Source organism: Solea solea, chromosome 6, assembly GCF_958295425.1.
Source record: "Solea solea chromosome 6, fSolSol10.1, whole genome shotgun sequence".
In the NCBI taxonomy this organism is placed as follows: Eukaryota; Metazoa; Chordata; class Actinopteri; order Pleuronectiformes; family Soleidae; genus Solea; species Solea solea.
Genome location: NC_081139.1, coordinates 21,007,251 through 21,032,801, shown reverse-complemented (window position 1 = coordinate 21,032,801; position 25,551 = coordinate 21,007,251). Strand labels below are relative to the sequence as shown.

The 25,551-nt window shown below is 38.8% G+C and overlaps 2 protein-coding genes across 4 annotated transcripts; one reads left to right on the top strand and one right to left on the bottom strand.

Annotated features, from left to right (window-relative positions):
* The first annotated feature begins 1,368 nt into the window (after positions 1 to 1,368).
* smarcc2 (SWI/SNF related, matrix associated, actin dependent regulator of chromatin, subfamily c, member 2) lies at positions 1,369 to 12,662 on the top strand. 3 transcript variants are annotated; one of them, XM_058632369.1, is made up of 26 exons: positions 1,369 to 1,516; positions 2,766 to 2,885; positions 2,982 to 3,067; positions 3,208 to 3,283; positions 3,901 to 3,993; positions 4,194 to 4,263; positions 4,372 to 4,441; positions 4,651 to 4,726; positions 5,390 to 5,634; positions 5,751 to 5,875; positions 5,989 to 6,042; positions 6,170 to 6,207; positions 6,294 to 6,424; positions 6,500 to 6,571; positions 6,684 to 6,797; positions 7,282 to 7,435; positions 7,532 to 7,648; positions 7,758 to 7,820; positions 7,973 to 8,231; positions 8,500 to 8,661; positions 8,754 to 8,815; positions 8,931 to 9,051; positions 9,141 to 9,304; positions 9,404 to 9,538; positions 9,627 to 9,990; positions 10,571 to 12,662. In XM_058632369.1, the coding sequence occupies exons 1-26, from the start codon at positions 1,406 to 1,408 to the stop codon at positions 10,633 to 10,635; spliced, it is 3,147 nt and encodes a 1,048-aa protein (XP_058488352.1). In that variant the 5' UTR covers positions 1,369 to 1,405; the 3' UTR covers positions 10,636 to 12,662. The 3 variants fall into 3 exon arrangements, with proteins under 3 accessions (XP_058488352.1, XP_058488353.1, XP_058488351.1); XM_058632370.1 differs by having other exon boundaries at positions 3,202 to 3,283; positions 5,989 to 6,027; XM_058632368.1 differs by having other exon boundaries at positions 3,202 to 3,283.
* Positions 12,663 to 14,531: 1,869 nt separating this feature from the next.
* On the bottom strand, positions 14,532 to 25,068 carry myl6 (myosin, light chain 6, alkali, smooth muscle and non-muscle). The gene is made up of 6 exons (XM_058632477.1): positions 24,955 to 25,068; positions 24,610 to 24,637; positions 17,863 to 18,006; positions 16,857 to 17,030; positions 16,577 to 16,654; positions 14,532 to 14,904 (listed from the first exon to the last, which is right to left on the bottom strand). Exons 1-6 carry the CDS (start codon positions 24,955 to 24,957, stop codon positions 14,876 to 14,878), a joined length of 456 nt encoding a protein of 151 aa, XP_058488460.1. The 5' UTR covers positions 24,958 to 25,068; the 3' UTR covers positions 14,532 to 14,875.
* Positions 25,069 to 25,551: the final 483 nt, after the last annotated feature.

Below are 25,551 nucleotides of genomic sequence, written 5' to 3'. Positions count from 1 at the left end.
GAATTGGTTATTCAGAGAATTAAACAACAGCTATTTTGATAATTGATTGAGATGTGTGGATTTCCTGTCAGAAATAGATTTGTTAAAGAAAACATAATGCTTCAAAATGTCACAAACATTTTTTTCAGCCAAGTGATAATTTATAATTAATTTCTTTTATTTTCCCAGAAGATCACAGTTATCTAGAATGTGGGTGTTTTGTTTTGTTTTTGTCATTGGGGGCCTGTACGGAATCAATTTCAGATTTGCATTAAAACAAAGTTTGACAAAAGTCATGAAAATTTACATTTTTCCCCATCATCCAAATATATGTAGTTTTCTTGTTTCTGTTCAATTCATGACCCAGGATATTCAACATGTGACATCCTGAATGATCATCCCTTTTATTGAACTGTCCTTTTAAAACAATCAATGCAATATGTTATTCTTTATTTAATAACCTCATTCTTATTACATGAGTGAACAAGTCCAAAACTGATTGTTGTGCTTCACTGGTGTATATTAACTGCCTGTGAATAAACTGCGTAATATATACTAATATTACACCTAAATAAATAAAAACATTTGCTTTTGAAATATGAACCATGAAGAACCCTCAGGTAAGTAGCAACTTTGTGATCATCATTGTCAGGACAAAAACATATGGTGACTCCCTGAAGAGCTGAGGGCAGCAGAGAGTATAAATATTATATATTATATAAATATTATACAAATATTATTAGATGTTGTTGGTATGGTTAATAAGTGAGGGACGGGCTGACGGTGGTTGTGATAGGCACTTGGTCCTTGTGTTTTTATGCTGTGAAGCACTTTGACTTACACAAACATGATGCAAATTGCTTGGTCCATAAAACCATAACAAATATGTTTTTAGTGACTCTCAAACCTGGAAATTATGATGTCATCAAATGTCTTGTTTTGTCCCGAAAGCCAAAATGATTTGTGTTTATTTTATTGTGAATTATTTCTTTGGTATTTGGAGAAAAGAAACCAGATAATATTCACATTTAAGAAGCTGAAAAATCAGAGAAACTTGTTTTAATAATGAAAAATAGCGACCCTAAAACTGATCAATCGATTATCAAATCAATTAATAGTTTCAGCCCTAATATAAATTAAGTCTGATTTATTGATTGATTAAAATAAAATAGTAATAGTAATAATTGTGGTATTATATTCAATTATTGGCACAACCTTTAGTTGCAATTGAGTATCATTATCTATACTTACAGTGGCTTTCACTATTTTCACTTTTCTTCTCTAAAATCAGTTTGAAAACACTCTCTACACCATTCTGCCCCCTGCTGTCCAATAAGAGTCGTTGCAGTACCTTGTCCAGTCGTTGTACTACCAGAGTGTGGCCGCTGGGTGGCAGACGACGTCGACTGGTTGTCTGCAAGCAAAGATGGCGGTGCGGAAGAAAGACGGCGGCCCGAATGTAAAATATTTCGAAGCGTCTGATACCGTCTCTCAGTTTGATAATGTCCGCGTGTGGCTGGGAAAGAATTATAAAAAGGTACTGAGCGCATGTCTTATAACCATAACACTGAGCTTACATTTTTTCCCTCTGAAATGTGGGCACTTACCCGCCGGGTATAGGCAGTGACAAAGAGAGGAGGGAGGGCGCTGCTGCTGCTGCTGCTGAGCATCCAGCTGTTTGATTCACTGGAGCCGGGAATACAAAAGGATGCTGAGCCAACAGTTGCAACAGATGCAGCCTCAAATGGCGGTGTCCCCGTATGATATTGTAGCAATACCAGCCATACAGTGACACACAGACTGTCTGTGTGGACAGAATTTATTAAAAGGGGTTGTCTGTAGCCAGCTAGCGCGCTAGTTAGCTGACGGGCTAACGGTAATGCAGCCCAGATCCAGATGTTGACTGTGTGGCGCGCCGAGCTCACTGAAGCCACATACGGTCTGTAGGAAGAGTGAGCCGGTGTGCCGATGTTTAGGCACGTTTATGTAGCAAAATACCGCATTTATTCAAACAGACGCCTGCAACAATAATTATTTATGACGATAAAATGGGCGATATTCATAATTTCATTATAACACATCACAGATGTCACGCATAATTGTACTGACTTATTCTCTGTGGTGACACTGAATACTGTAATACCACTCAGCAGCTAACTCTAGTTTACTTTTGTGTCTGCTATAGAGATGGGACATGGAACGATATTGTCATACATTAAAAAAAAAAAAAAAAGTAAAAGGGAAATTCATACTATTCTATGAAAGTATCTTCAAATTCTATTATAAAGTGTAAATATGTGTATGTAACACCTAAATATGATTTATTTATTTTATCAGTAATGTCACTGTACCATTAAACATTTTGTAACATGTTTTTGTTACATTACAACACTTTGGTAATCTAAGTGCCACAAGAGGGCGCCAGTATCTTTCCAGTCATTTACGATGATCAATTATCTTACTCAAGATTCTAATGTGCATCAATAATTACACGTTTTCGTACATTTACAATATTGAGTCACACTTTTTGGCAACACAAGTAATGATCGATGTACCCATGGCACCATTAGTTTTTATGTTTCCTCTGTATCCATGTGCATGTAGTAAAAAAGCATAAGGAAGGTAGATTGCGGACAGAAGGCTCCATGTGTCGATGTTTAAGATGCTATTTTTGCATGCATCGCATTAATAGTTTAATTATGACAGGAAATTGTCCAATGTCTAGTCTGCTGTCCTGTGTGTTGCTCAGCTCTGACTGCTCCTCTATGTTGTTGCTGTCCCCTCAGTACATCCAGGCCGAGCCTCCCACCAACAAGTCTCTATCCAGCCTAGTGGTCCAGCTGCTCCAGTTTCAGGAGGAGGTGTTTGGTCGACATGTCAGCAACCCCCCACTCACCAAACTGCCTGTACGTCCCTTTAACCTCTCTGTATCTGTCTCACACATGCTGCACTCACATCACTTTGTTTCAGTGAGAAACATTGCCTGTGTTTTGTGTCTACAGATGAAGTGTTTCCTGGACTTTAAGTCAGGTGGCGCTCTCTGCCACATACTGGCTGCTGCCTACAAGTTCAAGAGTGACCAAGGATGGTAAGACTTTCTTTCCAGCCGATATAGATGTTTAAAAAAACTGATCAAATGAAAACAGATTGTTAAAGGTTCAGTGCTCAGGACTTTGGCTATGTTCCCGTTTCGTGTGTAACTCCAGTCTAATTTCCTGGTAGGCGCAGGTTTGACTTCCAGAATCCGTCAAGAATGGACCGAAATGTGGAGATGTTCATGACCATCGAGAAGTCGGTAGTGCAGGTGATTTTTGCCTTAGTGCTTTTATGAATACATATTTTTAAATTGTTGAATTAAATCATGCTGATATAGAGATTGTTATCTGGGTGATAACTGGTATTGTATGTGGTATTTTGTTTGTATAGATTCACATATATTCAGACTCTGCTCCATTTATATTTTCACAATTCCCATTTGACCCAAAATTAATATTTATTAGTTCACCCTACCGAGTGGGAGTGAAGTATTGTTTTTGGTGGCTCTGTGTGTCTTTTTTTTGTTTGTGTTTCCGCACTTGCCAATTTGACCAGCAGAGGCTTGTTGTGTGAATGGTGAAGTCTGCCAACTCTTGCCTTGTTTACATTAGCTTTTGATATTCTTTTGGCTGCAGGAACCAGAGCTAAATTCTGTCTTACTTCAGATGTCATTTGTCTTCTTGTGTTACATATTCCTGATAACCAGGCACCTTGACTAGTAATCCTATTTAATGAATCCTGCTGTTACACCACAACATCCACCAGCTCTCCTGATCTCAGTCATCAGTGGAGACAAATAAGAAATAGAATATACCAGCATTTATGATTTCAAACTTCTTATTGTCTTAGTTGAATTTGCACAAATGATGCATTTCTTCATTTCAGAACAACTGCCTCACTAGACCTGTCATCTACCTGAGCTCTGACATAGAACCAAAACTGCTGGGGAAACTAAAAGACATCATCAAAAGACATCAGGTGTGTGTTCTTGTTAAAGTATTTAGATACTATAGATACTTTGAACATAGAATATGGTTTAATTTCATCATCTGCTTGAGGATGTTAGGTCACAAAGTATTTTTGTTTTAAGCTGTAAATCACATTTCCTTGTATTGTGTCCAATCAAGCAAAGATGTCAAAGCTTGTTTTAGATGCAGATGTGTGAACATCTGTTTCAGGGCTCGGTGACTGAGGACAAGGCCTCCAGCTCCCATGTTGTTGTGCCTATTCCTACCAGTCTGGAGGAAGGTGAGCCTTCAAGTGTTATTCTTCAAACACAATGTGGTTGGTGTTTGTTGTGAAATCTGCTCATTCAGCTGCAACGTTTCACTTTTTAAATTTCTCTTGTCTGTCCAGAGGAGTGGGTGCGGCCCGTGATGAAGAGAGATAAACAAGTGCTGCTCCATTGGGGATATTTTCCTGACAGGTTTGTCCTGAGTTGATGCTGACACAGCAGCACCACACACTCAACAGAAAACGGTTGCTTGATCTCATTGTGGAAGCAAAATACAGTTTCCACACAGTATCTGCTACTTTTCTTTTCTTGTGGCTTCTACCTGAGTCAGCTTTTACAAGCTCCAATTTGTATGTAAACTTAGTGGCTTCACTTTTTACCTTCTCCGTCTGGTTGTGTAGTTACGACACCTGGATTCCAGCCAGTGAGATAGAGGCTGCTGTGGAGGATCCTCCCAGTCCAGAAAAGCCCAGGAAGGTACATACTCTGTGCACTATGTTATTATTTGTCTTTGTCTCGGTTTATTCTCTTTTAACAATACTGATTCTTTGAGGCTCTACAATACTTGAAAAGAGTAAAACCCTAATCAATCAATGTGCCATTTTTTTTTATTTTAAAATATGTCATCTCAGTCATGTTTCAATGGTGCACCATTAAGTTAAAATTATTTTTTTGCATCATTTTACATGCAAGGTTTTTGGAAGACATCTTTACTTTGGTTTGAATTCAAAATGAATGTCTTGTGCTAAAGCTAGTAGGGTATTGTAACTCATTTCGGTCTCCTGCAAACGGACAGTTGACACCTCATAGTGACCACAAATTCAAAGCAGCATCAGAAGCTCTTACTTTGTATTCAGAGTATCAGCTCTCGGCAGGACATGATGGTAAAATGAGCAGTGAAACATTCAAATTGTTAGAGCTGTATTTACACAGTGAACACACTGGGTGAGTAGTGTTAAGCACCTTCTCACTGTGTAAATTTTTCTTCCTTCAGGCCATAAACTTCAAATTGACATTGTCAATAATGTTTTTCTTGTAAATCACAATCTTTTAGACACTAAACAAATTGCCAGAATTTTCCTATAAAAAAGGTGAAACGATTTCAGTGTTGGTCATATAATATATGGTCTTTACTCACAGGTTCATGCCAAGTGGATTTTAGACCTAGACCAGTACAATGAATGGATGAATGAAGAGGACTATGAAGTGGGCGATGGCTGCCCTAAGAGGAAGAGGATCTCCGCCAAGACCCTGACAGATGAGGTGACCACTCCTGACGAGCGGCGGGACAAGAAGCCCAGCAGTGCCAAGAAGAGGAAGCGCTCGCCGTCGCCCTCCCCCACCCCTCCCCCTCAGGAAAGCAAGAAGAAAAACACCAAGAAAGGGTTTGTTGCCACGCGTCTCAATTCACAGAAAAACTATGCAATGTTGTATGAATTGTTTTTCAATTCTTATCAGCAACATTTAACATAATAAAACATTGTCCTTTGTGTGCTGACAGACCAACAACCCCGTACACCAAGTCTAAACGGGGTCAGAGGGAGGAGGAACAGGAAGATCTTAGTAAGGACTTAGATGAAGCGTCACCTGTTCCAGCATCTGAAGATGGAAACTCGGCTAAAACAAGTACATAAGTCCACAAATGTGCCAAATACACACATTAATAAGCATATAAATCCATCACTTGATGGCCATTTTGGTTGTCTATCATTGTCTGACATTATACTTAAATTTTGCAGGTAACACTAAGAAAGACTCGGATTCAACTCCAGTCAAAGGTGGGACAGATATGGGTGAGAAGAAATGTAGATTATGTATATAGTACTGACAGGTTATTTTCTGCTCTGTATATTCTCACCTTCTCCCAAAATGCACTTACCCCCGTTCATCGGTTTTATTGTTTTTTTGTGATTTTAACAGACGAGCAAGAAGATGAATCTATGGAAACAACAGGCAAGGTGAGGTCGTTTGTTAAAGTTGAAGAAGGTATTACTACTGCAGACAGTAAATCCATATATCATTTTGAGTCCGTGTGTTTCAACAGGAGGAGGAGGAAGGTTCTCCGAGTGTGAAGGGTGAACCCGTGAAAAGCTCAGACCTTCACGAGGATAATGTGACTGAACAAACCCACCACATCATCATACCGAGCTACGCTGCCTGGTTTGACTACAACAGGTAAGATTTTTTTTTTTTTTCCTTCATTCAAATGGACTTCTTAAATTCCTCATATTGTTGTTGTTTTCCCTCTAGTGTTCATGCCATTGAGCGCAGAGCCCTGCCAGAGTTTTTCAATGGAAAGAATAAATCCAAAACCCCTGAGATGTAAGTATGTGTTTTGTTGTTTTTATGAAGTCCGTTTATCTGATACACATTTACAAAAGAGTAGGTCAGGTTTTCTCATCTCAAATTTTGGTCTACCTCGATCCTTTGGCAGTTACCTGGCATACCGGAACTTCATGATTGACACCTATCGACTGAACCCTCAGGAGTACCTCACCTCCACCGCCTGCCGCAGGAACTTGGCAGGAGATGTGTGTGCCATCATGAGGTGGGTGGAGGCTGGATGTGACAAACATAAGACACACGGTTTTATGTTTTATGTAATGTTTACATTTAGCGAATTTTGTGCACACAAATGCATTATTTCCAACGGAAACACAGCAGATCCGCAGACAAACAAGAGTGAGATGGAAACTGTCCTTTTTTCCACTCTTAAATTAACACTGAACTTCCCACAGAGCCAATCAGTTGGTGAAGGAGAGGATTTATCCAGGCGCGACAATTGTTTTTGTTTAGATTTTTTTTCCCTTAGATTAACGTCTTAATTAATTCACTGAAGAACCAGCTATTTCAGTCATCTCATCAGCACCCACATTTTAGTTGCTTTTAACAACTGGTGAGCCTTGGTTTAAAACACCTCTGGCTTCTTCCAAGCATTTAAAAAAACTCTTTAAGACAGTGTGTGTGAACAAACCTTTAGTCGAACGGTTTCTGTAAAGTCCGCTGTGCTGCTGTGCTGTGCTGTGCTGCAGGGTCCACGCCTTCTTGGAACAGTGGGGTCTGATCAATTACCAGGTGGACTCCGAGAGCCGGCCTACACCCATGGGTCCTCCACCGACTTCTCACTTCCACGTCCTGGCAGACACTCCGTCCAGTCTGGTGCCCCTGCAGCCCAAGACATCCCAGGTCCCATAAGCAATCACAAATATATGCACAAATACACGCATGCAGACTGACTCAAATGTATTTTACATTTTCCACTCTGTCACTTTTTACCTTTAGACTCCTGCCACCCAGCAGATGATTCCCTTCCCAGAGAAAGTAAAGGAGAAACCTGCAGATCTGCAAAACTTCGGGCTGCGGACTGACATGTACAATAAGAAGACCGGCTCTGTAAAGGTACAAGCCCGGAAGGATGGATGGGTTAAGGATTTTGTCTGTTTTTTTTTTTTTGACTCATTGTTTTACATTGTTTATTTTAATAAAGCGGTGCTTTTTCTATGCACAGAGCAAGAGTGCAGCAAGCTCCATGAGGGATTGGACAGAGCAAGAAACACTACTACTACTAGAGGTACAAACATTAAAATGAACATGGCGACAATGGTGTAAAAATAAATAAAATATGATGCATATTAAACTAGTATATATATTATTATAATAATAATAATAATAATAATAATAATAACAACAATAAAAGACACACCTATCGTTCTTCTTTCTCAGGGCCTGGAGATGTATAAGGACGACTGGAACAAAGTGTCGGAACATGTGGGCAGCCGTACGCAGGACGAGTGTATCCTGCACTTCCTGCGTCTGCCCATTGAAGACCCCTATATAGAGGACAGCTCTTCAACCCTGGGACCACTGGCCTTCCAGCCGATACCCTTCAGCCAGGCAGGAAACCCTGTCATGAGCACGGTGGCCTTCCTCGCCTCTGTAGTTGATCCACGTGTGGCCTCAGCTGCAGCTAAATCTGCTCTGGGTGAGAAGTGGTTTGATTTTAAAATGTGAAAAATGTCCAACAATAATATTTATGGCTCTTAACTGCGCATAGAATACATTTGTAAAGTTGGGGTATTTTGTGTACTGCGCACAATAGACAATTTTGACATATAAACTACATGTTTTTCCATCTTGAGACCATGCTTTTTGGTGGGAATTCTAAAAAAAAAAAAAAAAAAGTTGATTTCTGATGAATCTATCGTTTATATCTTTAAACGGAGACTTCACATTCTGTCTCCGCCTCTTAGAGGAGTTTTCTCGTATGAAAGAGGAAGTTCCTGCCGCTCTGGTTGAGGCTCATGTGCGACGGGTGGAGGAGGCAGCGAGGGCCAGCGGACGCCAGGATCCTCTGTACGGCCTGGAGGGCAGCGGCATCGCAGGCACTGGCCTGGAGGAGGGAGACAGACTCGGTATGTTGGACATACACACACACGTACATGACTGATCCACTACTGCAAAACTGCAAGAGACCATTTCTGATTGTTTTCTCTCTCAACATTAGAGGAAAGCACTGATGAAAGCAAGAGTGACAACCAATCAAGTGAAGAGAAGAAAGAGGCCAAGGTATGATGCCTGTTCATTATAATACATACTCTTGTGGGCATTTAAAGTGCTTGGATTTACTTTTGCCAATGCAGTGCTATGAAGCTTGTTGTGTTGTGTTTACTTCTCCACACAGGACAGCAAAGAAGGAGCTGCTGAAGAAGTAGAAAAGCAGGCAGAAAATGGAAAGAAAGAAGAAGAGAGAGGAAGAGAACCTGAAGGAGAGAGGGAGGCAGACAAGGCAGAGTCAGAGATGGGTATGAAAGTGGACATCGTCTTTCATACAGACATGGGAACAACTCTATTCTTGTCAAAGGTACAAACACTTGAACTTGTTTCTTTTCAGGAGATGGGGAGAAGGAGAAGGAGGGAAAAGAGGGAACAGAGGAAGCACAAAGAGAAGGAGAGAGTGAAGGAGAGAGGAAGGCCAAGGTAGAGCGTGATGTTGGAGAGGGCAACTTGGCCACTGCTGCTGCATCCGCACTCGCTGCTGCTGCTGTCAAAGCCAAGGTGAAGTTCATTTTCAGGTCTCCACACGGCTGTATCCTTCATCATCCTTTTTTTCTTAAATTTCTACGACACTGGTTTAACCTGCACTTCCTTTCACAGCACCTGGCTGCAGTGGAAGAAAGGAAGATCAAATCTCTTGTGGCTCTGCTGGTGGAAACACAAATGAAGAAGCTGGAGATTAAACTGCGACACTTTGAAGAACTTGAAACCATCATGGACAGAGAGAGAGAGGCTGTGAGTGAGAGATGCAGGGATATAAAGCATCAGCAGACAATAGTTGGCATATTTACAGTAAAAATTGTGTGTGTTCCTGTGTGTGTAGTTGGAGTACCAGCGGCAGCAGCTGCTGGCCGACCGTCAGTCTTTCCACATGGAGCAGTTGAAATACGCTGAGATGAGGGCTCGCCAGCAGCACTTCCAGCAGATTCATAGCCAGCAGCACAGCCAGGCAGGGGGCGCTCATTCCAACCAGGCATCCTCAGCCGTGCCACCCCAGAGCCTGGCAGCAAATCAGCAAGCTCCCAGCACACCAGCACCACAGCCAGCCGCCAGCCCCGCACCGCCAGCCGCCACAGCCCCACCTCCTGAGTCCCAACCACCTCAGGCGGCTCACACCTCGCCACCCCGCCCCCCAAGCCAGGCTCCAGCTTCCCACTCCAGCTCCACCCCTGCACCCGTACTTCATGGTGAGTACAGCCTCACTTTCATGACACTGTTCTTAAAATACTGTAAGAAAAAGTGTTAATTGAATATTAGGAGTTAGTTTACTGAGATTAACAGTAGGTGGTGGAAAACTCCAGGTAACCACAGAGCCAACTAAATTAGCATTATTCCCGATTAAAAAGTGAAAAAGTGTTTTGTTGCTGCCTCCAATCTATTATTGTAGAAATATTTGTCTACTCTGTCTATGAACTTTGTGATTTTTTCATCAGTCCACCCATTGCTCTTCTCATATGTTATTTCTGATATTTTTTGTTCAGTTAATTATGGAAGCTGGAGTCACATTTCCATCATGATTTCTTTTTACCAAATCTGTTTCCACAGCATTTATTTGACCAGATAGTGACAGGAAGTCTAAAAATGGATCTAATCCAATAGCAAAATGAGGCTTAAACTGTAACTTTGTGTGCATCTGGGCAACACCTAACAGTTACTTTAATCTTGGATTCTTTTGTCTATAAAAACATCAAATGTGCAAAATCATCTTTGTAATCTTCCTAGCATTTTTAACATTGTTCTCCTGGTCCCTCTGTCAACTCCTCACAGAGCCCACTGCTCCTCTCTCTGGGGAAACACTCCACCCTGCAGCTCCAGTTCCCCCTCCACAGTGAGAGTTCAGTACATTTCCAGAGAATCCGAATGACTCTGACCACTTTGAATCCTGCCTGTATCACCTGAAATGAAGAAGTCGTAAAAACCGGAAAGGTTTTTTTTCCTATCAGGACAATTGATGTGAGAAAGAAAAACAGTAACATCTTAATCAAATCACCTCTACATTGACTGAACAGTTGAAAAAGAAAGTCCTTTGCAAATTGAATGGGTCAGTGAAGATAACTAGATTTTCATACTCATACGGAAGCTGTTCATCCTGTGATCGACTGGACAGCAACATCATCTCACTTCATTGTTTTAAGCTTCACTCCAGAAATCTGGTAAATGAAGAGTCGTACCAACATGCTGGCACTCAAGGAGAAAAAGAAAAAAAAAGACTCATCTTGTGTTTTCAGTGTTTTGGAAGTTGTTGCACTTATCACAGCTCATGCTTCATATTCTCTCCAGAGTTCTCCCCTCGTAAATGTAGGTACTAATTACTATTATGAAAGAAGAAAATGCACTTTTAATGTTTCCTTAGGTCTCAGTGAAAGACTTGAAGCATCCATGAAATTGAACTTTAGCACTTACATTGTCCTTCTTTTGTCTTAAATACGTTTTCATACTGAAAACTTTGGAAACTTGATTGGGAATGTTTACTTTTTCCTCTCAATTTTTTTATTTGTGTCACATGGACAACAGTGACTCTACGGGGTTTTGCCTGAAGGTCACATAAAAAAAAACAGTGTCTCTTTCCAGAGAGACGTCTAAACTGAACGAAAAATATCGAAATCAGAAGCGAGTCAGAAATTACATGACGTTTGTTTGGATGCAGTTTGAAGAAGATGTACTGTAAACTGAATTCTCTGTTACAAAAACACCTTTTGTTGCCCTGTACGGAAAAAAATATGGGAACTACCTACTGACAGTGTTAGGTCTTGAAAAGACCATGTTTTCATTATCTTTATGATGCCCCTTTTCCACAGCACTAATCAGTGTGTCAGTTTGGCACTTCAGTGTTACAAATCTAGATGAGCTCAAAGCATCCAGGTTGTAGTTTTGTGAGCAATTTACAAAGGCAGTTTGGGAATAGTAATTCCACCAGTGACCACATTTATGCTTATGAATAATTTGTTTTTGTTTTTTTATTGCAAAACCAAAATGTTTTTATAATCACATTTATTCAGCGAGTTTCATTGTGTTGTTTTGGGAAAATGAAGGGTAGTTTTGTTTCTTCTTTATTTTAACAGCTTGTTTTGCTGGTGTATTTCAAGTTACAAAAGGAAGGAATGTTAATGCTGTCAAAAACAAGGGAGATCGCACCTTAAATGGCTGACAATGGAGAATTGTGTCCTTAATATCTGCAACAATATCCTCACTTTTTAATCCTATCAATTTTTATATTTTTTACTGTCCATTTTTCCATCTTCTTTCTTTGATATGTCAACATTGTAACTGTACATGATTACATTTGTAGCCTATATTTACCCTCTCCAGTGTAGTGTATGATTCTGACAGGTCAGTTGGATTTGTCCGAGATGTGACTGTGAGCATGTGTGTATGTAAACGCATGCCATTAAGTTCAGTAAACCATATTACCGTTCAGTTTTCTATTTCCAGTGCCATTTTGAATGAGTGTCACCCAGTTTGAAGATTCGAAAAGATGGCTTCATTCTACACATGGCACACGTCAGTGTCATGAAATATAATCCATTTAAGAGGTGGAACTTTACAGGTTATGTCCAACAAGCCAGTATTGCTGTCCTCACCACAGCGGTGAGCATCAATGGACTTCTTTTATCTGTGTTATTACTACAAATGTGTGGACTTTGTGATATGAAATCTGTGTCCGTTCAGTTTCTGTATGTTTTTCACTATGCTGAAGGTAGCAGCAGTTGCATTGGTTATTATATAGTAGAAATCAATTCTTTTTTTTCCCTCAGTAAATCATCACATTAGTGCTGACAGTTACTCTGGTTTGTACGGGGGAGAAAAACAAGGAAGAAGAAAACATGGGACGATTCAGGTTTTAATTAAAAAATAATGTGGGGGGGGGGGGGGGGAAATAAAGATGTGAAGAGTAGTGGATGTTGTGAGTGGTTTTATTCCCTTTTTTTTTTTTTTTACTTTATCACATACCTGAAGAGAACAACTAGTTATAACAACTAGGAGTAAATAATCACTTACTTGATGGCCCAGTTGTCTTTGACTTCCTCAGTTTCAGGGTCAGTGTTGGTTCTCTGTCACACTGCCTTGACTCCTATGATCTGACCAGAGCCATCGTTAATGTGATTAGTAACACCTGTGCGTTTCCTGCTAAAACAATCAAAATGGCCGCTACACAAAGGGCCCATTTTACGACCAGTAAAAGGACTTCCACTGAAACCTGTCAGAGGGGGAACTCACAGGTGTCCTTAATAACATTAACGAAGGTCACCTGTGCTTTTACAACTCTGACAAAGACAAAATGTTTGTGTCGGTTTCTGCTGACGAATCTCAATCGGCAGCTACTTAAATTAAGCAATTGCATAAATATTATGATTCATGGTAAGCATTATCATTTAAAAAGTAATAACTACATTAATTGTGCCAATCCTAATTTGTTTCAATATTTACTGTCCATTATTGCTGGCTGTAGAGACAACTTTTGTTGAATACTGTCATACCTTTTCTATTCTAAATACATTTAGCATTTCTGTACAGCTAATAGTTATCACAGTATGTTACAATGCCATGTTTTCAAGTCATATTTTACTGCTTGTATTATACCTTTTAAGTCTCATATACACCATATGGACAAAAGCATTTGGCCACACTTTCTTCAGCATAGTGCTACGGAAGGCAACTGGTTCCCTGCTTTAGTCCAAACTGAAAGAGCTCAAAAGCTATTCAATCGATGATAATTAACTTTATTGTTCATAAAGGATGAATTTATCTCCTCTTGACTCTTAAATGTGTGGTTTAGAGTGAAATTATAACATGTAGTACAGACATTCATGTTCCATGTAGGACAATACTATGCTATGACTATAAAGAATAAATATTTGACAAGTTTAACACCATCAAGCACTTTTGGGGTGAACTGGAACAGAGATTGTGAGCCAGACCTTCTTGTCCAACATCAGTATCTGACCTCATATACGCTCTACAGAATGGACACAAATTATCAGTGAAACACTTAAAATCCTACTTCGTGTTACTTTAATAGTGGATAATGATTTAACTTAAAGCTCCAATGAGTAACTTCTGTTATCCTCCTGAAAAATGACCAAGCAATTACTGCATATGTATTTAAATACACCATTACAGTTCCATTACAGTTGGTGTAATGGTCAGGTGTCTGAATACATTTGTCCATACAGTACTTTTCAGTGATTAACTGATGTTTTGTAATAGATTAGAAAATATTTAATATTAGTTTTCAAGACCTTTACCAATGTAGTTGAAACAGGATATTGTATGCGTTTTAAGATTCACTTAAAAACTATTTTATTACATTTTTAAATCCCTTAAAATGTCTTTGCCCTGCCCTACCTCTGAGATGCTACACCCTCACTCAGGTCAGCTGTTCCTCAGTGTGCCAAAAACTAAATGCAAGCTCAGTAAGGACCGCACACTCACTGTTGCAGTCCCTGTGGAATGATCTCTTCCCTGTCTGTTTTCAAAAACTATTCTTAAATTTAATCACTTTTCATTGGCCTTTGACACCATTTAAGTTGTTTTTATTGTATGACTTTTACTTTTAAACATGTTTTGTTCTTTAAGTATTTTATTGCCTTGTGTGAGATTTGTGTGAATCAGTTTTAAAGTGCTTTACAAATAAAGTTGGACTGGGCTGGATTTGTAAAGGATTAAGTGTATTAACTATAAGCTATAAAGAAGTATTGAAGCAAAGACTGACAGGCTGACAGAAATGTCTCTTTATAATTCAATTTTTATTCAATGCTGTGGAATGTTACATTTCACATTCTCATATCCCAAAAAAAGAGGCAGAGAGTGGCCGATTGACAAAGGTGACAGAGTTAATCATCAAGTGGAAGTAACTGCCGATGAGACCAAACTGGAACATGAGATAAGACGAGGTCTTGTCACATTGGATTAAAAAAGGCACTTACAAAAAAAAAGTAAAGAAAAAGACATCTCAAAAACAAAACACTTGTTGGAAATGGAATGATATGGATGGGAGGTCAAGACAGGACAAAAAGGAGGGAAAACATTTTTAGGAGTAACATTAAAGCTGGAAGTATGTTTCAGAACTCTTCAACCACTCATCACCATCCGGACGAGATCTGTCAGGAGAGAAACTCAGCATTAGAATTAAACTTCAGCTTATATATTGTACAAAAACTACTGAAACAAAGAGCTGCCATTAAATTGCTTATATTAAGTTGCTGTTCTATTCTATTCTCGTGATTCACAGAATAACCACAAGGTAAACTAGGACTGATGGTAGAACTCGCGGACATGGAAGGGCCCTCGCGGTCTGTTTTCTACCTATTAGCATAACCACTGGCGGCTAACCTGTGTGGCAGGGAGGTCATGTGATCACTAGGCCCACTAGTGGTCATACGACACTGACTCTCGCTCACTGCTGCAACAAGGAGAACTTCTGCTGCACACGTTTAGGGAATGTGAGGAGTTTCACTGCTGTTCACTGCTCTACCACTGCATGTTGAGACAAGTGCAAACTCTCTCTGCTCTCTCTGAAAGAATGTGAAGCCTCTGGGCAGTGGCCACTTTCTGAGCTGTTACTACACTAGAGCCTGGAGATGAAAACTAAGGAGGACTTTCAGGAGTTTGATAACAGTTATTCTGGATAGGCCTTTAAAATATCAGTCATTCCATTAACAGTTAAAATACTGACAAAACATTTTTCTATCCACAACTGTCATTGCACATAACAACGTCATTCTTCCCAAGACATATGAGGTCACATTTTCCAAATATGTCTGTCATTATAGATACATGATCTTTAACTCAGCACAGTATGGATTGTGGATATCTATGACTAAAATTTAACTATCTATAATATTTACAATTTAGTTAAAGACAGCTTCAATGACTAATCACAATCAAATTGTTGATGCCTCAAATTGAAATGTTATATACTTGTAGATATCATCAATTGACAATGTGGAGATTAACATTGGATTAAAGATTTCTGTAATAAACCCCATACACACAAATGAAAAATAGCAAAGTGACATAATTTGTTCCAGCAAGAATGACATTGAGGATATGTAATTTAGACAAAAAAAAGAGAACTGAATAACTGAAATACATATCCAGACTCGGGCTGAATCATTTGAAATAATTTACAATGTTTTTAAGTAAAGCTCCAGTACAACATTAATTTGTAATAGATTTTAAATATGATTGAACAAGTGCTCCACTATTGTAATGCAAGGATGACAAAGATATACATTACCATTACTTAAACCTAAAAGATATCCTGATAACATGTGTCCTAAATTACAGCTTTGCTAATTGCAAGACTTCAAAATACGGTATCGATTTGAAAATGATTAATTCCACACACCTAAATCAGACTAGCTAATGACTCTACAGTACTGTGCAACAGTCTTAGGCCATCATTAGATTTGTTGTTTTAGCAACGCTATAATTATCATACAAACCAGAATAAAATATATCATGATACACCACCTTGGAAAAACTGTATGCAGTTTTAAAAAATTCATTTTTCAGGAGAAAAACAGCTTCTACAGGTTAAAGTCAATTATTTAGTGACAAGACAAACTTTCAGTCACATCATTCAAATCCAAATGCATAAACGATCACAGAATTTGACAGACAAGTCAACAAAGCTGGTGGTGTCCTGAGACTTTTGAACTGTACCTCTGCTTTGTGACATAAAGACACATCTTTGTACATTACATTTTGTGTCATGATTTTTCCATGCACATATTACATATTGTACTGTAAATACTATTATGGTTTTACCTTCATAGTTGATGCAGCCATTGGTATCCTCATGTCCCACTAAAAGAGTCTCCACCTCCTCCTCTGTCATTTTTTCACCTGGTACACAAACAATAATTGTTAACCTTTGTAAAGGTGCTGTAGAGAAAGGCTTGTTTACATCTTCTCTGGCTGAGTAGGAGCACCTGAGGGGAGTTTACTCAAGATAACAAGAATGACAAGAAAACAGAGCCGGGTTAGTTTGGATTATGTGATGAGGACTACCACCGTGTCTCTGTCTCACAGATACTTAAGGTCCTACCTAGTGTGCAGAGGACATGGCGCAACTCTGCTCCCATCACTGTACCATTTCCCTCTTTGTCAAACACCCGCAGGCCCTCTACCATGTCCTCAAAGGAGCCCTGGTCCTTGTTCTTAGCAATGGCCTGGAACATGGGCAGGAACTGCTCAAAATCCAGCACTTTGTAGTTCATCTCTGCAGAGCAATGAAAAACAAAAGAAAACATGAATGTGAAGTCAGGAAGCTTCTACAGGGATTTGACAGTTCTTCTTGTGTTCTATCCCAGTATATGCAATAAATAGCAGATCAAATGCAGATATCAGCACTGACTGAATGCCTACTTATCAGTGACATGTATCAATCATTGTAAAAAGTAGATAAAGGGTAAGTTTGTGAAGGGTTACAAAAACACCAGTCCATACTGTTTAGGGTGGAGATGAAAATACTGCAGTCTGTTGATCTTTGCCTCTGGGCAACAAGGTGAAGGGAATGGGAAAAACAAGACATTCCATTTTCAAATAGATGATGATACAATGTGGTTTGTGTTTTTTGTGTGTCAGTGTACATAAGTCAACCATGGTCATGATCTTCTCTTTTCACTGGAGTGGCTCAGTGGTTAAGAACGGTACCCTGTGTGTGAAAGACATCATGGTCGCAAGTTCGACTCCACCCCTGGCTGATTGTACTCAATTCCATTGTAAGTCGCTTTGGATAAAAGCGTCTGCTAAATGACATGTAATGTAATGTAATGAATTCATTGGCGTTAGACCTTTTTGATAGACAATTAGCAAATCTAGTGCATACATCCACTTACTTAAAACTAACTGTGTTAGAAGTAGCATTTGTGAACAGACTAACAATGGTCAACATTAGAGCCACATGTCACTCCCCCCTCTGAGTTAACTAAAAACAGAAGGAGACTTATTTGGCACAGGTATGAGCAGCAAGCTCACAACTGAGCCATTTCTCCAGCCAGCCGAATAAATAAGGCATTAAAATTATTTGGTTTCTTAGTGTGTCATTGTACCTTCCGATTTAGGGTTTCCCAGGACTTTGAGTACTTCAGCATTGTTGGGGTTCTGTCCAAGGGCCCGCATTACATCACCACACTGGCTGTAGTTGATTTTCCCTTCACCGGTCCGGTCAAACAAGCAGAAGGCCTCCTTAAATTCTATCATGGGGGACAGGTGGAGTTCAAATACAGCCCAGCAGTACATAATCCCAATGAACATTACAGGGGAAACAAAAACATAAAGTCTAAAAATTGTTCATCTGCTCTATCATCACTCCATGCTACTCTTTTATGGCAAACACTATCTTCAAAAATAAACTCTTCCTATTGTTAGGCTACTTTTGTGTTAAACAATGACACTAAATAGTTACATTTCCACCATCACTGCCGGCTGATGTTTTAGTGAGTGACACAAAATAATAGTCAACTTCCTTTACCACGCCCTGTCTGTCATTAATGCTGACATGCCACACGTAAGCGTATATACTCACATTAGCGTGCAATAAACACAACCAAAACCAAAACAAGTTTGACAAATGTATTTTTCACAACATTCATCAAGTATTCACATATTTTCATCTCTGCCAAGGAAGTTTTTACTGGCATTCGTTTGTCTGTGAGCAGAATAGATCAAAAAAATACTAGCAAATTTTGCTCAAAATTTTCCAAGGACATGGATTCAGGACTATTAGTTTATTTTTTTGATAAACACATGGCGGAAGTTTTGCACTAGGGCTGCACGATTCTGAGAAAACAAGTTATATGTGTAAACAGTGCTGCAATTTGACTTGTGAAAAACAAAATACTGTGATACTGTTTTTCTGCTTAGGGATCAGTGCTCATATGGACCCAGGCAGAGAAACATTTTAATGCCCCATTAAACGCATTTGTACTCTAAACAAAACAATAGTTGAAATGTTTCATTACTCTGCCTATTAAGTAGTGTGGGTATGAGGGTGTTGCAGTCTGAGGTGGTATTTAAAAAAAAGTGCGCTAAGCCTTCATATAAAAAGGTAGCTGTTTGATCAAGCAAAACTAGTGCAAGTTAGCGTCTATATTTAATACAGTACATGCAGTCTCTATGACACATTTTGTCACGTTTATTGCACATAGTGATATCACACTGGCGGTCAAAGTTTTGATAAATTGTGCAGCCCTAGTGTGTGCTCTCTGAGTGCTTTCTTTAGTTTGTCACACCTGAAACTCACTGCAGTCACGCCAGCCGTGGTTCGCGAGTGCCTGGTCACATCAGCCGCACGTTGTTTTCTAGTGCGCGAATTTACAAACGTTTACGGTAATCGTAATGAAACGGCATTGAGAAGCTGGGAGGGACTGTGAGGAGTTCAAGATTCATGCTGCTGGGACTGAGTATCGTCCAGCTGCATCCCCGGAGAGCAATAACAACACTCCGGCGTTATGGAAGTTATTTATTTAGTTATTTACTTAAACTCTGTTTACACACACCGAAACAGACGATTCCGTCAGAAAACTCACAAAAAAGAAGAAGAAACGAAGTGAAAACTTGAAAGTAGTGAACTAAATACGTCCCAGACTACCTGCAAGCGTAATATGAAGTATTTTTGGAGTAATCCTCTGTCAAAATCCCTAACAGGGGACATGATTAAGTCAATTTCGACCTACTTTGACATGGAATAAAAACCTTATTTTAAATAAGTAGTCCAATAGTCATACACTACTGCACTGAGTACTTCCTAGTCTACCTGTATGAATATTATGAAGTACTTTTACTGTGTACTTTTGGAGTAATCCCCTGTCAAAATATCTAACAGAGGACATGATTAAGTCAATTTCGACCTACTTCAACATGGAATAAAAGCCTTATTTTAAATAAGTAGTCCACAACTCATACACTACTGCACTGAGTACTTCCTAGTCTACCTGTATGAATATTATGAAGTACTTTTACTGTGTACTTTTGGAGTAATCCTCTGTCAAAATACATAACAGAGGACATGATTAAGTCAATTTCGACCTACTTCAACATGAAATAAAAGCCTTATTTTAAATAAGTAGTCCACAACTCATACACTACTGCACTGAGTACTTCCTAGTCTACCTGTGTGAATATTATGAAGTACTTTTACTGTGTACTTTTGGAGTAATCCTCTGTCAAAATACATAACAGAGGACATGATTAAGTCAATTTCGACCTACTTCAACATGGAATAAAAACCTTATTTTAAATAAGTAGTCCAAAACTCAGACACTACTGCACTGAGTACTTCCTAGTCTACCTGTATGAATATTATGAAGTACTTTTACTGTGTACTTTTGGAGTAATCCTCTGTCAAAATACATAACAGAGGACATGATTAAGTCAATTTCGACCTACTTCAACATGAAATAAAAGCCTTATTTTAAATAAGTAGTCCACAACTCATACACTACTGCACTGAGTACTTCCTAGTCTACCTGTGTGAATATTATGAAGTACTTTTACTGTGTACTTTTGGAGTAATCCTCTGTCAAAATACATAACAGAGGACATGATTAAGTCAATTTCGACCTACTTCAACATGGAATAAAAGCCTTATTTTAAATAAGTAGTCCAGGAGTCATACACTACTGAACTAAGTACTTCCTAGTCTACCTGTATGAATATTATGAAGTACTTTTACTGTGTACTTTTGGAGTAATCCTCTGTCAAAATACATAACAGAGGACATGATTAAGTCAATTTCGACCTACTTCAACATGGAATAAAAGCCTTATTTTAAATAAGTAGTCCAGGAGTCATACACTACTGAACTAAGTACTTCCTAGTCTACCTGTATGAATATTATGAAGTACTTTTACTGTGTACTTTTGGAGTAATCCTCTGTCAAAATACATAACAGAGGACATGATTAAGTCAATTTCGACCTACTTCAACATGGAATAAAAGCCTTATTTTAAATAAGTAGTCCAAGAGTCACAAACTACTGCACTAAGTACTTCCTAGTCTACCTGTATGAATATTATGAAGTACTTTTACTGTGTACTTTTGGAGTAATCCTCTGTCAAAATACATAACAGAGGACATGATTAAGTCAATTTCGACCTACTTCAACATGGAATAAAAACCTTATTTTAAATAAGTAGTCCAAAACTCAGACACTACTGCACTAAGTACTTCCTAGTCTACCTGTATGAATATTATGAAGTACTTTTACTGTGTACTTTTGGAGTAATCCTCTGTCAAAATACATAACAGAGGACATGATTAAGTCAATTTCGACCTACTTCAACATGGAATAAAAACCTTATTTTAAATAAGTAGTCCAAAACTCAGACACTACTGCACTAAGTACTTCCTAGTCTACCTGTATGAATATTATGAAGTACTTTTACTGTGTACTTTTGGAGTAATCCTCTGTCAAAATACATAACAGAGGACATGATTAAGTCAATTTCGACCTACTTCAACATGGAATAAAAGCCTTATTTTAAATAAGTAGTCCAAGAGTCATAAACTACTGAACTAAGTACTTCCTAGTCTACCTGTATGAATATTATGAAGTACTTTTACTGTGTACTTTTGGAGTAATCCTCTGTCAAAATACATAACAGAGGACATGATTAAGTCAATTTCGACCTACTTCAACATGGAATAAAAACCTTATTTTAAATAAGTAGTCCAAAACTCAGACACTACTGCACTAAGTACTTCCTAGACTACCTGTATGAATATTATGAAGTACTTTTACTGTTTACTTTTGGAGTAATACTCTGTCAAAATACCCAACAGAGGACATGATTAAGTCAATTTCGACCTACTTTGACATGGAATAAAAACCTTATTTTAAATAAGTAGTCCAATAGTCATACACTACTGCACTAAGTACTTCTTAGACTACCTGTATGAATATTATGAAGTACTTTTACTGTGTACTTTTGGAGTAATAAGTAAATAAGGTTTTCCATGTTGAAGTAGGTCGAAATTGACTTAATCATGTCCTCTGTTAGCTATTTTGACAGAGGATTACTCCAAAAGTACACAGTAAAAGTCAGTCAGTCAGTCATCATCTACCGCTTTATCCTCAACCAGAGGGTCGCGGGGGGTGCTGTGCCAATCTCAGCTACATCGGGCGATAGGCGGGGTACACCCTGGACAGTTCGCCAGTCCATCGCAGGGCCACACACAGATAGAGACAAACAACCATTCACTCTCACACTCACTCCTATGGTCAATTTGGAGTGTCCAATTTACCTATCCCCACATTGCATGTTTTTGGACTGTGGGAGGAAGCCGGAGTACCCAGAGAGAACCCACGCACACACGGGGAGAACATGCAAACTCCATGCAGAAAGGCCCTTGTTCCAACCGGGGCTCGAACCCGGGTCTTCTCGCTGCAAGGCGAGAGTGCTAACCACTACACCACCGTGTGGCCCCCACAGTAAAAGTACTTCATAATATTCATACAGGTAGTCTAAGAAGTACTTAGTGCAGTAGTGTATGACTCTTGGACTACTTATGCGAAATAAGCATTTTATCCCATGTCAAAGTAGGACAACATTGACTTAATCATGTCCTCTGTTGGGTATTTTGACAGAGTATTACTCCAAAAGTAAACAGTAAAAGTACTTCATAATATTCATACAGGTAGTCTAGGAAGTACTTAGTGCAGTAGTGTCTGAGTTTTGGACTACTTATTTAAAATAAGGTTTTTATTCCATGTTGAAGTAGGTCGAAATTGACTTAATCATGTCCTCTGTTAGGTATTTTGACAGAGGATTACTCCAAAAGTACACAGTAAAAGTACTTCATAATATTCATACAAGTAGACTAGGAAGTACTCAGTGCAGTAGTGTATGAGTTGTGGACTACTTATTTAAAATAAGGCTTTTATTCCATGTTGAAGTAGGTCGAAATTGACTTAATCATGTCCTCTGTTATGTATTTTGACAGAGGATTACTCCAAAAGTACACAGTAAAAGTACTTCATAATATTCATACATGTAGACTAGGAAGTACTCAGTGCAGTAGTGTATGAGTTGTGGACTACTTATTTAAAATAAGGCTTTTATCCCATGTCAAAGTAGGACAACATTGACTTAATCATGTCCTCTGTTGGGTATTTTGACAGAGTATTACTCCAAAAGTAAACAGTAAAAGTACTTCATAATATTCATACAGGTAGTCTAGGAAGTACTTAGTGCAGTAGTGTCTGAGTTTTGGACTACTTATTTAAAATAAGGCTTTTATTCCATGTTGAAGTAGGTCGAAATTGACTTAATCATGTCCTCTGTTAGCTATTTTGACAGAGGATTACTCCAAAAGTACACAGTAAAAGTACTTCATAATATTCATACAGGTAGTCTAAGAAGTACTTAGTGCAGTAGTGTATGACTCTTGGACTACTTATGCAAAATAAGCATTTTATCCCATGTCAAAGTAGGACAACATTGACTTAATCATGTCCTCTGTTGGGTATTTTGACAGAGTATTACTCCAAAAGTAAACAGTAAAAGTACTTCATAATATTCATACAGGTAGTCTAGGAAGTACTTAGTGCAGTAGTGTCTGAGTTGTGGACTACTTATTTAAAATAAGGTTTTTATTCCATGTTGAAGTAGGTCGAAATTGACTTAATCATGTCCTCTGTTAGGTATTTTGACAGAGGATTACTCCAAAAGTACACAGTAAAAGTACTTCATAATATTCATACAAGTAGACTAGGAAGTACTCAGTGCAGTAGTGTATGAGTTGTGGACTACTTATTTAAAATAAGGCTTTTATTCCATGTTGAAGTAGGTCGAAATTGACTTAATCATGTCCTCTGTTATGTATTTTGACAGAGGATTTCTCCAAAAGTACACAGTAAAAGTACTTCATAATATTCATACATGTAGACTAGGAAGTACTCAGTGCAGTAGTGTATGAGTTGTGGACTACTTATTTAAAATAAGGTTTTTATTCCATGTTGAAGTAGGTCGAAATTGACTTAATCATGTCCTCTGTTGGGTATTTTGACAGAGTATTACTCAAAAAGTAAACAGTAAAAGTACTTCATAATATTCATACAGGTAGTCTAGGAAGTACTTCGTGCAGTAGTGTTTGAGTTTTGGACTACTTATTTAAAATAAGGTTTTTATTCCATGTTGAAGTAGGTCGAAATTGACTTAATCATGTCCTCTGTTATGTATTTTGACAGAGGATTACTCCAAAAATACTTCATATTACGCTTGCAGGTAGTCTGGGACGTTTTTAGTTCACTACTTTCAAGTTTTCACTTCGTTTCTTCTTCTTTTTTGTGAGTTTTCTGACGGAATCGTCTGTTTCGGTGTGTGTAAACAGAGTTTAAGTAAATAACTAAATAAATAACTTCCATAACGCCGGAGTGTTGTTATTGCTCTCCGGGGATGCAGCTGGACGATACTCAGTCCCAGCAGCATGAATCTTGAACTCCTCACAGTCCCTCCCAGCTTCTCAATGCCGTTTCATTACGATTACCGTAAACGTTTGTAAATTCGCGCACTAGAAAACAACGTGCGGCTGATGTGACCAGGCACTCGCGAACCACGGCTGGCGTGACTGCAGTTGAAACTCACACAGTTAGAGAAGTGTGAGTTTAAAGCAGCTCATTCAGACCGTGTGATGATACCTGCAAGAATCCAGTGACAGCAGCTCCAGGCTCACACGTCATAGAGCCATTTTTAAAATCACAATGATATATTATGACTACACTTCACTTAATGGATTACAAAAGCATTGTATCAATAAGACAATCCGTTTTCGGTGGTGACCTGTCGTGAACTCACCGAAGATTTGGTCCTCAGAGAAGTCAGACTGGTTGAGGCAGAAAAACACACGGGGGGAGGGGATCGCGGTCGGGACGGAAATAAAGACACAAATTAGTTTTACATTAATCAACAAATACCAAAGTTAATTCTCCAATCAACTCAAACGTGCACTAAAGAATTGTAGCTAAACGCTTAACGTTTTAGAGAAGGCCGAAGCACATACGCAGCTAGCTTAACGTCAACTGGGTTACATTTGTTTATATTTATATATATATAAAACCATCGACGGATATTTAGTCTACAAACTCTACGCTTTAAACTAATGAATTACGCATAGGAATGTACAACAAGGTCCTCACTTACCATGTTTGCTGCTGGTTAAAAAACACCAAATAAGGACAGGAGCGGCTCTGCTTTGGGCTGAGGTACTGACTCAAGTAACTTCCTCCTCCGCCACATCCCTGATGACGTCACTGCAGCTCGTAAACCACAGCCAATCACAAGCCTCGAAGCGATTTTTTTTTCTTTTTCAAGAGAAGCAGCTTCAACTTGGTTTTAATGGACAGGCGTGTAGTGACATCTAGCGATGAAACCACAGAATGCAGCTAACAGGATTTCTCTGCTCAACCATGGACGTTTACAGGTCAAGTGTATAACACAACACTCATGTTTGTATCTATATTATCTATTTAAAATAAAAACGGGTTGGTTTTGTAGCCTCTAAATAAGCCTTTTATATGTACTATAAGCAAGGACCGTGCTTTACAGAGAATTCTATGTTTCTACAGCAGGTGGAGGCAGAGGGAGTATTTTGCATTTTTAAGCAGAAGCTTATGTTGCAAATTAAGCATGACATCTTTTCTGATATGCAAAGGTCACCATCGTTTATTGACAAAGGGATATTCTGTTTGTTACAATCTGCAGTTTCACTATTAAATGTCAGTTATTCTTACACATTGG

Excerpts from the sequence above, each read along its gene's own strand:
- smarcc2 (XM_058632368.1), top strand. The coding sequence starts at position 1,406 with ATGGCGGTGCGGAAGAAAGACGGCGGCCCGAATGTAAAATATTTCGAA. Across the intron at positions 6,572-6,683 it reads AAATCCAAAACCCCTGAGAT|TTACCTGGCATACCGGAACT; the intron begins GTAAGTATGTGT and ends ATCCTTTGGCAG. Across the intron at positions 9,539-9,626 it reads TGGACAGAGAGAGAGAGGCT|TTGGAGTACCAGCGGCAGCA; the intron begins GTGAGTGAGAGA and ends CTGTGTGTGTAG.
- myl6 (XM_058632477.1), bottom strand. Across the intron at positions 17,031-17,862 it reads GGGAAACCCTAAATCGGAAG|AGATGAACTACAAAGTGCTG; the intron begins GTACAATGACAC and ends ATTGCTCTGCAG. Across the intron at positions 14,905-16,576 it reads TGGCTGCATCAACTATGAAG|ATCTCGTCCGGATGGTGATG; the intron begins GTAAAACCATAA and ends CTCTCCTGACAG.